Here is a 12,538-nt window from a genome sequence, read left to right on the forward strand (position 1 = left end):
ACAAAGAGAGAGAAAGAATGAAAGAGAGAAAGAAAGAAAAGAAAAAGAAGGAAAGAGAGAGAAAGAAAGAGAGAAAGAAGAGAAAAATTAATTAGCTAGTCTTTCTACGGGGGAAATGGATATATTTTCCATCACAAGTAATCAAATATGAAGCACAGCAAAACACTTTGAAAGTGCTGAGGTTTCGTGAAGGAATTAGCCGCCTGTTTGAAATTAGCACTAATTTGGCTCCTATATCAACAGCCCCTTCTGTAGACAGCATCTCACTCCATCACTAAACATGTTTGATTGCTGCAGGGTTCAGAAGGCAGTGTGCGTGCATGTCCGTGTGTGTGGACCACGTCCACTTTCACACGCGAACAACAGCCGTGCTCCTTTTCAAAACCTGGGGCAAATGTAAAAGGCGTTCTCTCCTATTTTTCTACGTAACATTAAAGATCACCAACTAAATCGGCTCTTGCTGAAAACTGTGCTATCAGCGGCATGTCCTGAGAACATCAATTTCAGAATCGATTGGTAAGAAAGTAAAAAGAAGACTTCGCTGTGGGTCTTTTATTAAAAAAAAAAAAAAAAAAATCGAATTTGCATTCACTTTAAATATTCTTACAGGATCATGAGTTTGGTACTCAAAGTGAATAAATCCAGATTAAGGCTCTCCATTGATTTTCAGACTGATGGGGAGCACCTCAGTCTAATTATCTGCATGATGTACGCCCGCATTGCCACTATCAAAACTCAGCGCACAGGGGCAACCCTTCTACCTTTTAAAGCGCTTGCTTTAAAAGGAGAATAAAGGCTGAATTCACTTCTGTCTGGAAAAGCTCGGTGAGAACTTTTGTTCCATCACCGTTCAGAGTTAACGTATGACAACCTAACGAGGCACCCACTTGCAATAAATAGGTTTGCAGGAATAAGCAAGGCGTATTCACAGCACATCGAAATTGCTTGTAAGTCAATAGTGCGGCGCACGGGCAGGTGTCCGCAGAGCTCCGAGTGCCTCCCGTCTCCCCCAGCGGACCCTTCTCTTGCGGACCTGCGCTGGTGGGCTCGCGGGGGGACACCTCCGCCCCGCTACCTGCCGGCGTGCAGCGGGACTGATAGCACGGGCACCGGGATGGAACTCGAGACATCGTTTTAAAATGAAAATGCCGCAAGACCTTCCGGAAAATAGTAATAACCGTACTTAAATATATATGGAAGCCACTCAGGGATGGAGAGCTTGCAGCTAGCGAAGGACTGAGCTTGCTCTCCTGAAAACCTGCGTCCACCCGGCTGAGCACCGCCCTTCATTTCCTGGAGAGCCGCTGCGCTGCCGCTGCCGCAGTCCGCACTGCCCCGCTTCTGGCGGCGGCGCGGGGCCGAAGCACGGGCAGAGCCGGGCGGCCCTGGGGCTCGGGGCTGGCAGAGCGGCGCTGCCTCGCTCCTCCTGGCAGGCTGAGCGCACCTTCAAACAGAAGGCAATTGATTAGTCTCAGCTTCTCCTCCCAGCAGAGATCCGATACTTTGCTAGGGATCAAACGGACGCGAGACTAAAGGAGGGGGTCGATGGGCAGGAAAGAATAAAGAGGAAAAATAATAAGAAAAAGGAGAGAGAAAAGAAAAGAGAGGGAAAGATGGGGAGAGGGAGAAAGGAAGGGAGAAAGAGTGAGAAAGAAAGAGAGAAAGAAAGAAAAAGAGAAAAAGAAAGTGAATAAAAGAGAGAAGGAGAAAGAGAAAAAGAAAAAAAGGGGAAGAAAGGGAGGGAGGGAATGAGAGAGGGAGGGAGGGAGGGAGGGAGGGAGGGAGGGAGGGAAGGGAGGAAGGAAGGAAGGAAGGAAGGAAGGAAGGAAGGAAGGAAGGAAGGAAGGAAGGAAGGAAGGAAGGAAGGAAGGAAGGAAGGAAGGAAGGAAGGAAGGAAGGAAGGAAGGAAGGAAGGAAGGAAGGAAGGAAGGAAAGAGTTTGACTCGGTGCACTGGAAGAATGTACATTTGGACTGAATATCTGCGTTTTCTTTCCAACGAGCGTACAATTTAAAAGGAATATATGCATAAATACACACACGAATAAAATGGCATGAAAGATATACACTTGATTTTCCGAGAGCCGTTCTCTGCCCATATTTACAAGGCGGGGCTCCTTTTGCAAGTTGTACATCTGTTCCCTTCACGTGACGTTCTCACAAAGCTCCAACATCTGGTCAAAATAAACCTCCTTCAGGTACCTGCTTAACTTTTCACATGTCAAAATCCCTTCCCCTTCGAAGATCCCCTTTCCCCCACGGCCGCACTGTGCGGATCGCTCCTTTCTTGACTGCTCGGTTAATGACCCTGCCTCATCCATCCCGAACAGAACAAAGCCGCCCTAAACATGAGGGGGCGACCCCGGCCCTTCCCGTCGCATCCGTCCCCGCCGCCCCTCGCTCCAGGTCTCCCCGCTTTAGGAGCGCCCAGAGGGTCCAGTCCCAGCGCAACACTGCGCGTGGGGATTCTCTGTGCGGCAGCGAGAAGGATGGCAGCATCCCCCGTAGCCCACAGTGTTGCTCCAACATTGGCAAAGCCAGATAATGAGTGCTTCATTATTCAAACCCGATTCCGTTATTTTTTTCTCCTATTGTTAACTGCTGTTATCATCAGGGTGCTGTCGATTTCCGCGCTGTTCGTCAGGATAATTTGAGAGAGAAACGCGTCCGCTCACGGCACAGGAGAATTTTCACGAAGTCGCTGCAAATGTAATGGGACATCTTTTTGAAAGCAGTGAGGAAGTGTCGCTCCCCACGAGAGCCCAGCCTCACTGAGGGGGTTCGGCACTGCTAAGCGGGCAGAGACCGAGACTTGCGCGGCTGGACGCACAGCTTTCCCCCCCTCTTTGAATGTTTGGTTTTGTTTTGCGTTTTGCTTCGGGTTTTCAGACGGGTGCTATTATCACCGTTATGTTTCCACTGCTTTATTGTTCCCGTTCCGTAAAACCCGCAATCTCGGACGCTGTTCTGTATACGCGGCCTCTTGGTTGCTTTTAAAAAAAGAAAAGGGGACTTTCGTACCCATGATTGTAACCTGCTCCACCTTCCAGTGACCTGCCAAATGCTCCTGCGTATTTTATAGACATCTGGGAATTCCATACATGCCTTAAACTCCAATTACACACCTTCTTCAAAGGACACGTGCTTTGATTTGCCAGGAACATTATGTGGGCTGAAGCCGAGAGAAGCTGGTGCACGAGTTAATGCGAAATACATCCTGTGCCATGTTTACTGCGGGCAGCTAACGCTGTGCGGCAAATAAAACGAGTCCTGGTGGGACGTGGGTGCGGGAGCCTCTTTTTTTCCCCTCAGCCACCCGCAACCCGCTGCGGGGTGGGTTTCCACTCCCACTACCCCAAGACGCCTGTCGATGGCGGAGCGCTCCTCTCCCCGCCGGGGCAGGTGAGGGCCGCGCCGTAGGAGCTGCGAGCTGCGCCGGGCTCTGGGGGGGTGGGCGTGCAGGGAACGGAGCCCCTTCCCCACTCCGCAGCCCCTTCCCACCCCTCTCCAGAGCTCCGGGACCCAGCGGTAGCTCTCGGCGAGCGGCAGGTGCCGGCGCTGCCGGAGCCGCAGGTGAGCCCTTCTCCCCCCTGAGCTTTCCGCGGCGTTTCCGTGATTTTTGTACCCTCCTCTCAACCCCCCACCCCGACCGCGCGTTTGTTTGTTTTGCTTAAAATTACAGATGCAGGGAAAACCGCCTGACATCATGGGAGCGGGACAAGCGTGCGCTTTGAAGGGCTCCTGGGCAGGACTTCAAGTGAAATCATACGCCTGGGAGGAACCCGATACCGGCCTGGAGAAAGCAGCGGGGCGGCCCCTGCCAAACCGAGGAATGCGCGAGGCCCGCGGCCGGCGCCCCCCGCCCCGCAGGAGGCGCAGCTCCGGGCCCCTCTCCCCGCTCCGCTCCGCTCCCAGCGCTCCGACACCGCCGGCGCGGCCGGGCCGGGGCGGTGAGCGGGGAGTGATGGGCCCGGAGCTCCGATCCGCTCCGCTCGGGTTCGCGCTTATGCGAGCAAGCGGGACGTAGCGGTGCCTCGGAGAGAGAAGCAAAATCAATCAGGACTTCCAAAGTTAATTTGCTGATTGCGAGAGTGTTTAAAATTCCCAGAAGACGAATTAATATCCATCCATATATTTTTTCCCCCTTTGACTAAGCCTGACTCTGACTTAATCACTTTTGGCTCTAGCTCTAGGAGCGCCAGGCCTAGGCAATCCCCAGCTCCAAACCAGGAAAGGTCGCATTTGTGTTTTTCAATCGGGATTATCTCCTTTTAGTGAAGCGGAGGTGGCGTTCAGCAGCAGGGAGAGAGCGGCGGGAGCCCGCGGTGAGGCGGAGGTCCCCAGGGCCGCGTGGGCCCCGCGGACAGCAGTGGGGGATTTTCTCACCCGCTACGCGCTGTTTGCGACGGAGTCAGTCCGGTTGGAGTTCACAAGCGGAGTTGCTCCGGATAGCTCGGCCCGTTTCTCAGGGTTAGCAGAGCGTGGCTCACGGCTTTGTAAACGCGTCGGGATCCTCGCCCGTATCCCGCAGGTAACCACGCGCGCAAAACGCAACGAGCATCCCTTCTCCCCGTTGTATTTCCCAACCTGCTTCATCCTAAACGAGCCACTCTTCCTAAAGGAGCCCTTTCCCTCCTTTGTGATTCTGTCCCGTAAAGAACGCTTGACCCCCCCCCTCCCTTCCTCCCCGTTCACGTCCCCCAGCCCCGCTTCCCCTCCGCTCCCGTAGCCGCCCGTTACCTCCCGGCGGCGGCCCGCAGCGGGACGAGGATTCCGGCGAGGTGCGGAGAGGGGAGCAGAGGGGCCGCGGGGGGAGGCAGTGCCCCCCGGGAACTCACAGCGGGGCCGCGACCACCGCGGTCCCCATTCAATTTCCACGTCCTCGCTAATCCAGCAGTACAAACAAGCGCTGCGGGCTCTCTACTGTAAACATTGCTCACTGGCCTAAAATATGCACGATATTAAATTCATAAGACTGTTATGTCAGCAGCAGAAGGTAATATGGGGATATGGAAACAAAAACATTCAGGCAATAAAGTCAACTGAACCTGGGCTATGCAAACAGGCTCTGCTTTGAACAAACGCCCCATCCTCCTTGCCGTGGACACCGACTGAGTCCCGGCTGCCCGACCCCGGCTCCGCGGGGGGCTCTGCGCGGCTCCCGGGCGGCACTGCGCACCCGCGCAGCCTCCGCGGAGGGGCAGAAAAGGGGATCGGGGAGCCGGGAAATGAGCGAGGGACAGCAGATGAGGAATCGGCTGCGGATGTTAAGGGCTGGGGGTGGTTTTCTCTTGGTATTTTTTGCTGCTGTTTGAGCATCTTCCCCTTTTCACCTTCCTCCTGAGCCCTCAGGTCTGGAGATTTCCTCTCTCTTACACTGGGGTCTCGCCGCTCCCTACGTGTAGAAGAGAAGAGGGCGGGTTAGCGCATCCCCGTGCGTTGCACAGCGAGAACGTGATCGCCGCTCTATATATTATATGGAAGACCCTAGAGAGCAAGAGCAGTCAGACATCACTTCCACCGGAAAACCCCACTCGCTGGGCACTTCCCTATTGCAAACTCACTTTCTCTTTGCCTGCGAATGGACGGATCCCTGCTTAAAACCCATAGCTCTTGCTAAAGGATGTGGGCAAAGCCGCGTGGGGATGGGCTCCTGCCTCCCACCTGGGGCACGGACAGGGAGGAGGGAGCCCACCGTGCCCCAAAGCCTCGGTGCGGAATAATAAAGCTGTACCAATAAATAAAGCGCCTGTGTCTGTCAGTAGCCGGTTTATTTTCGTTTTTCGCCTGGTTTGTTTATACTGTGGCCCCTCTCTCTTGGGTGCCTTTAAGCCCAACAAGCGGGTGTTTATCTCCAGCTCCCAGCCGGAGTTCTCAGAGAGACCAAACCTGAAGGTTGTTAAAATTTCAATCATATTTCTTTATTGCAGAAAAATAATATACAATGATATTTACAAAACAATCATAAAAATAGGAATGCATTTAGACACCGGATCTATTTGCATTTTAACATGGGTCATCAATAAATAAATAAAATGTTTATTTTTTTTTTTCTCAGAGGAAAAATAATAATAATAATAAAAAAAAAAGTTAGGAACCGGGTATATAACAGCTCGAGCCCAGCTTATTCCCCCCTAAAAAAGAAAAATGTTTTCATCTCTACAGGGATACTTTGGTTGGGTGCTTTGCTTTCATTCAAGAACGAAGTCCACAGTAACGTACTTCCTCTCCTCAGTGGCTCATAGGCACGACCTCTTGGGAATGCATGCATTTAAAAGCCAAAACGACAGCAACAACCAAAAAAAAAAAAAAAAACCAAAAAAACTAAAAACAGGCAAATTCGGAAAAAAAAATAGATTCCAACATTCTTCGTCAAAATTAAAATAAAAAATATTTAAAAAAAAACATTGGAACGTTTCAGACTTCGATCAGAATGCAGAGATGTGCGGATTGTACCGACGCCCACCGGATAGGCACTGTCCAAGAAGCCCTCGGCTCTTTCTCTTTCCTTAAGTGCTCCCCACGCCCTGCTTTCATTTTGGATGCTGCTCTTTTAATTTCCAAGAAATCCTTGGCACATTTTTTTTTTTTTTTAAGACAAGAACAACAACAACACAACACGGTATCCAACTTCAGAGTCTCTAGATTGTCCATTTTTTCTCCTTCTGTGGGAAAATGTTATCTGCAAAAACCCAGAGAGGGCGGAAAACTCGTTACTGACAATGAAAGGTACACGCAGAGCCCTCTACACCTCTCTGTCTCCGCAAACACCCGCACGGTGCGCGCCTAAAGGGTGAGAGCCGAGTGCCCGTGCTGTGCCCGTGCTACGCCCGCGGTGCGGCGGCTCCGGGACGCCCCACGTCCGCTGAGGCTGCGGGGAACGCTCCGTGGGCCCCGCGTGGGTCTTCGCCCGAACGCTCGCGGCCGAGAGCCGCCCGCAGCCCCGCAGCGCAGCGCTCAGGCCGCACCCGCCCCGCGTCCCCGCCCGCAGCCCACCCACCCCCGCGGCAGCGCCCCGCCGCGCGTGGGACCTCCACATGAGGTGGCAGCCCCGCGCAGCGGCCTCGTTCTCCCCGCTGCAGGCCGGGCCCCTCGGGACTCGCAGGCCCCCTCCTCCTCCCCCCCGGCACGCCGACTCACGACGCGGCCCCCGCACCTCTCTCCGCCACTCTGGGGGTCCCCGCCTTACCTAGGGCTCTTGCCGGGGGGATGCGTGGGGGGGAACGCCGCCTGCTAGTGGGATGCGGACATGGACCAGGCGCCCTCCATTCTCCACACCGAGAAGGCGTAGCTGAGCCGCTCGTGGGCCACATAGCTGCAGCTTGCCATCTTGGAGTCCAGCTCGTCGCTCTGTAAGACCTGGTAGAGGAAGTCGATGTACCTGGCCGCCAGCTTGAGGGTCTGGATCTTGCTCAGCTTGTCCGAGGGCAGCGTGGGGATGATCTTCCGCAGCGCGGCGAAAGCTTCGTTCAGGGACTGCGTGCGCTGCCGCTCCCGCACGTTGGCCATGACCCGCTGGGTCTGCAGCTCCTCGTAGGACTGCGGGCTGCCGCCGCCGCTGCTGCTGCCGCCGCCGCCGCCGCCTCCCGCGCCCGCCCCGCACTTCTTGCCCCGCTTGCCTTGAGCCGGGCTGCAGGGCTCGTCCGCGGCCCCGACGGCGCCCCCGGCGCTGCGCCGGCTGGAGCGGCGCTTGCGGCCCCCCCTCTTGGCGCTGGGCAGCTGCTGCCGGTCCGGCTCCTCTTCGCTGTTGCTCAAGCTGTCGTCGGCGGGGGAGACTGGAGAGTTTGACTCGTCCTGCTGCATCATCTCTGGGGGGAGATGCGAGAAGCGGGCCGGGAGGGGGGGGAGGGCAGGGAGAAGAGGGGGGCACCTAACCCGCCAGCTCCCCCTTGAGCGGCTGCTTCGCTGGCCTGCGAGGAGAAGGAGGAGGAGGGAGGGAGGGAGGGAGGACCTCACTTTGGGGGGAGGGGGGATGGCATCAGGATCCAAGAGGAGGAAAAAAAAAAACGCCGAGCAAAAAAAAAATAAAAAAAAATAATAAAAATCCCTCCCGATCCCTCCTTGGAGCCCCTTCGAGGTGTCTGGGATTGGGAGAAAGTTGAAGACTTGGAGGTTCTTATAGCTCCTGCTGGCGGAAAGTTTGGGGGCAGCAGTGTCATTGGCCTGACGTGGAGAGGAGGGACTTTTGCTGAGTTTTATAGGAAAGTTTCCGCTTCCCCCCCTCCACGCCCTCCCCCGATTATTTTTTTCAAGCCATTCACAAGTGATTCGGTCTCCCCCCCAACGGCACACACACACCCCTATCCCAGCCCCTTTCTCCGCTCCCCTCTCCGCGCTTTCTCCCTCAGACTCCCTCGGTTCTCTCACTGCTGTGGGGTGCTGCTGGGGGCCGGGGAGGTGGCGGGGTGCCCGGTGTGGGGAGGCGGAAGGGGCCGAAAGCCGCTCGGTGTGCACCGCACCCAGGGGGCTGCCCCGCAGCACCGGGGCGCTGCTCCAAAATCTCGGACGTTCCCCGCTGCAGCGGGCACGGCTCTCTGCGAGAGTGGGAGGAAGGGGAAAGTCCTCGCGGGGGAGCATCCAGGCACATCCTGGTTGTGTCCCGCTCCCGTCTCCGACCCCCCTCAGAGTCCGGCTTGCTGAGGCGGCCGCACATTTCTGGACCGGGAAGAGGAAAAGGGACAGCCCCGTCCTGTCAGACTGAAGGACTGCTCTCGGAGAAAGCCGTATACAGGGCTGGAAGCGGCGGGGGAGCTCAGTACTGGTTTCGGACACAGGCGTTAGTGCCTGCGTTTATCTTAGGAGGACTCCGGGCGCGATCCGCATCCTTCCAGCCTAGTCTGGCACTGCGGTGATGGAACCCTTTGCCAGCTTTCTGCACCCCCTGACCGCACGTTTCAGTTTGCCCTCCTCGAAGGCACCCGAGTCCGTTCCTGGGAAGCGAGTGTATTTATTTTGACTCATATTAGTAGGCAAAGAAATTTCTCCCCATCCCCCGCCTTTGTGCCTCCGTCCCGACTCATCCACCGAGCAGGTGGTGTGTCTTTCTAACAACAGCTCAGATTCGAGCGGGGAAAGTGTACAAGAGAAAGGCAGAATCTGCCAGCCAGGAGTAGCCAGGGCCGTGCACCGCTGGTACTCGCTGTGAGGGCACTGCACGGTCGCGCTCAGGGCTGGGGCACCCCAACAGCAGCACCCGGGCAACGCTCCCTGGCAGCGACTGAGGTGGGTGCGTGAAGAGGACTAACTGAGTAATGGGGAATGCTACGGCTGAGGGTGAGGGGGAAATACCAGGTGGGGGAGAAAAAAAAAAGAAAAAAAAGGGGGGAGGGGGGGGGAAGAGAGAGAGAGAGAAAGAAAAAGAGAAGGCTTCTTGCTCGAGGAGAAAAGAGCCGTTTGGTCCCGTTGCCTGCAGGCTCTTTCCCCTCCGGGCAAAGGTCTCTTCCCCTCCCGGGCTCTGCGAGGAGCCAGGACCCCGAGACAGCCGCCGCCGAGGGCACAGCACGGCCCCGGCTCACTGCGGCCCGGCCCGGCCCCACCGCAGCGCTCGGAGCCCCCGGCCGCGGTCAGGAGCTGCCTCGCACTACCCCGCCGGGAAAGCTTGCCCCCACCGGGCTTCCAGCGGGCAGATAGATAAAACAACAGCTTATCCTAACTCTTTTCTATTGGAAGATAGTTAGGAACAGGATGGCAAGAAACAGGAGGACACACCGAGTGAGGAAAGGCACACGAACACGGGAATGGGCACAGTTTCCCCACTGTTCACTTCTCCTTGCTGTGGTTGCTGAGACCAGCAGGCCTCTGCCAGCATCTCAGCACCACAACCCACCCAGAAAATGTTGTGGTTCCCCTTATGTTGGCAGAAGCTGCAGCCCCAAGGTAAGGGTTGCCTCCTTCCACCTTCCCATCACCATAACACCCCTCCTTCCTTCCTTCCTTCCTTCCTTCCTTCCTTCCTTCCTTCCTTCCTTCCTTCCTTCCTTCCTTCCTTCCTTCCTTCCTTCCTTCCTTCCTTCCTTCCTTCCTTCCTTCCTTCCTTCCTTCCTTCCTTCCTTCCTTCCTTCCTTCCTTCCTTCCTTCCTTCCTTCCTTCCTTCCTTCCTTCCTTCCTTCCTTCCTTCCTTCCTTCCTTCCTTCCTTCCTTCCTTCCTTCCTTCCTTCCTTCCTTCCTTCCTCCCTTCCTTCCTCCCTTCCTTCCTCCCTTCCTTCCTCCCTTCCTTCCTCCCTTCCTCCCTTCCTCCCTTCCTCCCTTCCTCCCTTCCTCCCTTCCTCCCTTCCTCCCTTCCTCTCAAACTGCAGCAAAAGCAAGCAGCAGTAGTGGGAAGAATCCACGTGGTGCTACCTGGGACCTGCACGCTGCGTGAGTGATCACTGCATCAACCTGCATCATTTCATTCTAGGTTTTTGTTTTATCTTGGGCTTGTTTGCTGTGAAGCAAAGGAAATTGAGCTCATGCTGCAAACTGTGCTGCATTCAGGGTGACCGCTTCTAAGCTGCCACTGGGAGCACACCCGACTCCTCCAAAAGCTACTAAGGCAGTCCTGCAGGCTGCCCTGCAGCACAGAGTGAAGGATACCTGTCCTGGTCTCTGCTGTGTGGAGGCGTGGTGTGGGTGGGCACTCATCTGACTCCTTGGGCAGCTCTCAGTCCTTCTTCACTCTTTGGAGGCAATAAGCAAAGCTGCAAGCAATCCCAAAGACTTTCCAGGGTATCTTTAGGTCAACATACATCCATTTGTAGGGCCTTTCTGCATCTTAGCCCCAGAAAATACGCGTGTAGCTTCTAGCCCTTCACAGAGTGCCGTCAGGACAGAATAAAATCAGCTATACTGATATCAGTACAGCACAGCTATAATGACCACCCTGGTTGCAGATGGGGGTGTAATGACAAAGCTACATAAATGCCAAGCTCCCAGGAAGATGAACTGAGGGATAACCTCAGCAGACAGACGCAATGATCTGGGCTTTGACTCTCATTGTGGTATCATTCGTGTCTCTGGAAGCAAAATCCACATGAATGATTGTAGGGAGGCACTCGGATGAGTTTCCCCCACCAATATCTTGATCCATGTGTAGGATCATTGGCTGCTGGGACATCCTCAGGCTGGAACACACAGGCCCCACTGCAGCCAGCAAGCCTCCCTGCTTTCAAGGGGAGTGGGCTGCCAGTGTGGCTCTTCCTTTTAAGCTGAAGAATGAATGGAAGCTCTCATTTCATCTGCCTGTTTGTAAGTCAGCAGGAAAAGTTAAGAACTTATGTGAACTATGCTTAAGAACTATGCATGGTGGTTGCACGTACAAAGTTGCCCATCAGTGTGTTATTCTGCATACACATAAATTACAGCCGGGTTGCAGTAGGCTGCTCAGTGTTACCCATATGGCACACACACATGCTGTAATTTAGCTCGGAAAGGCTGTGTGTGGTGGTAATGTACTGAGCTCTCTCACTGGTGAGGATTTCTTGGGATATTCAGCAGTGTAATCGTGGCATTATGTGCGTGCTCAGAGACAGGCTGCATGGCTGAGGATGTACACTTCCAGATGTATCTTTCAGGAGAAATTCAAAGCCGGCTGAAATCAGTTGAAGTTTCCCCACTGATTTCCGTGGACTGAGGTTTTAATTCCTACAGATGCTCGGTGACAGACTTCTTTCCCATTTTCCTCTCTTCCCACTGACTGCACCCGGCTCAGAGCCGCCGGACCCGGGGCCGGGAAGCCCAGCCGGGCTGTGCTGCCGGCGGCCGCCGGAGGGCACGATTCCCCTCCGGGCCGGGCCGGGGGCAGCGCTCGGGGCCGCGGCTGCTCCAGCGGAGCCTCACCGCGGGGAGATGCTGCCCACTCGCTCGGGGCTGGTCGGACACAGACTGCAGAGATGCCGCTTCAGGTAACCCCGAGTGCTGCTTCTCTCCCTCGCTGCGGGGTTGCAGGGCCGGCGCACGGAGCCCCGCGGACATACGGATGCTTCTCACAGGTGTAGTCCCACTCTAAGCTTTGTAAGAACGAAGAGAAAAGTACTCGGGAATCATTCACTGAAGAAGTTTCATCGCCAAAATGACTTCAGTGATTTTTCTTAAGGCATTTCCTTTTCTTTTAAGCTCGGCTTTGCAGTTTCGGTGTAACTGTTCAGTGAAAATCCCCGAAGTCCTACTGGCACAGGGGAAAGTGATAGGAGCCGTTTGCTTACCTTCTCTGTATGGCAGCCCCGTGCTCGCAGCCCCCTCCCGGGGCTGCGCGGGCGGCAGGGAGCGCTGCGCTGTGCCCCGCTCCTCTGTGCTGCGCTCTGCCCCGGCATTGCCTCTGCCCCGTCGGCGAGCGAGCATCATCGTACAGGAGACAGTTGTCCCCACATATCTTTCACATCTTTAATGTATGTAATACTTTATTCAGCTCCAGAAATAATTCATGGCAATGGAAGGAGCGCCTAGAGGTGAGACTGAGCACCTTGGTGGAAGCTGGAGCGTTACCCTCTCCTGCACCACAGAGAAGACCGGTCCTTCCCATCATAGATCAACAGATCTGATGCTGTGGTGGAGCTCTGCACCTCA

At 55.2% G+C, this 12,538-nt stretch overlaps 1 protein-coding gene across 1 annotated transcript; it reads right to left on the minus strand.

The window, feature by feature from the left end:
* Positions 1-5,897: 5,897 nt before the first annotated feature.
* Positions 5,898-8,087, minus strand: TWIST1 (twist family bHLH transcription factor 1). The gene is made up of 2 exons (NM_204739.3): positions 7,188-8,087; positions 5,898-6,680 (listed from the first exon to the last, which is right to left on the minus strand). The coding sequence occupies exon 1, from the start codon at positions 7,802-7,804 to the stop codon at positions 7,232-7,234; it is 573 nt and encodes a 190-aa protein (NP_990070.1). The 5' UTR covers positions 7,805-8,087; the 3' UTR covers positions 5,898-6,680; positions 7,188-7,231.
* Between the last annotated feature and the right edge of the window lie 4,451 nt (positions 8,088-12,538).

The sequence above is a fragment of the Gallus gallus genome, chromosome 2, assembly GCF_016699485.2.
Source record: "Gallus gallus isolate bGalGal1 chromosome 2, bGalGal1.mat.broiler.GRCg7b, whole genome shotgun sequence".
Lineage (NCBI taxonomy): Eukaryota > Metazoa > Chordata > Aves > Galliformes > Phasianidae > Gallus > Gallus gallus.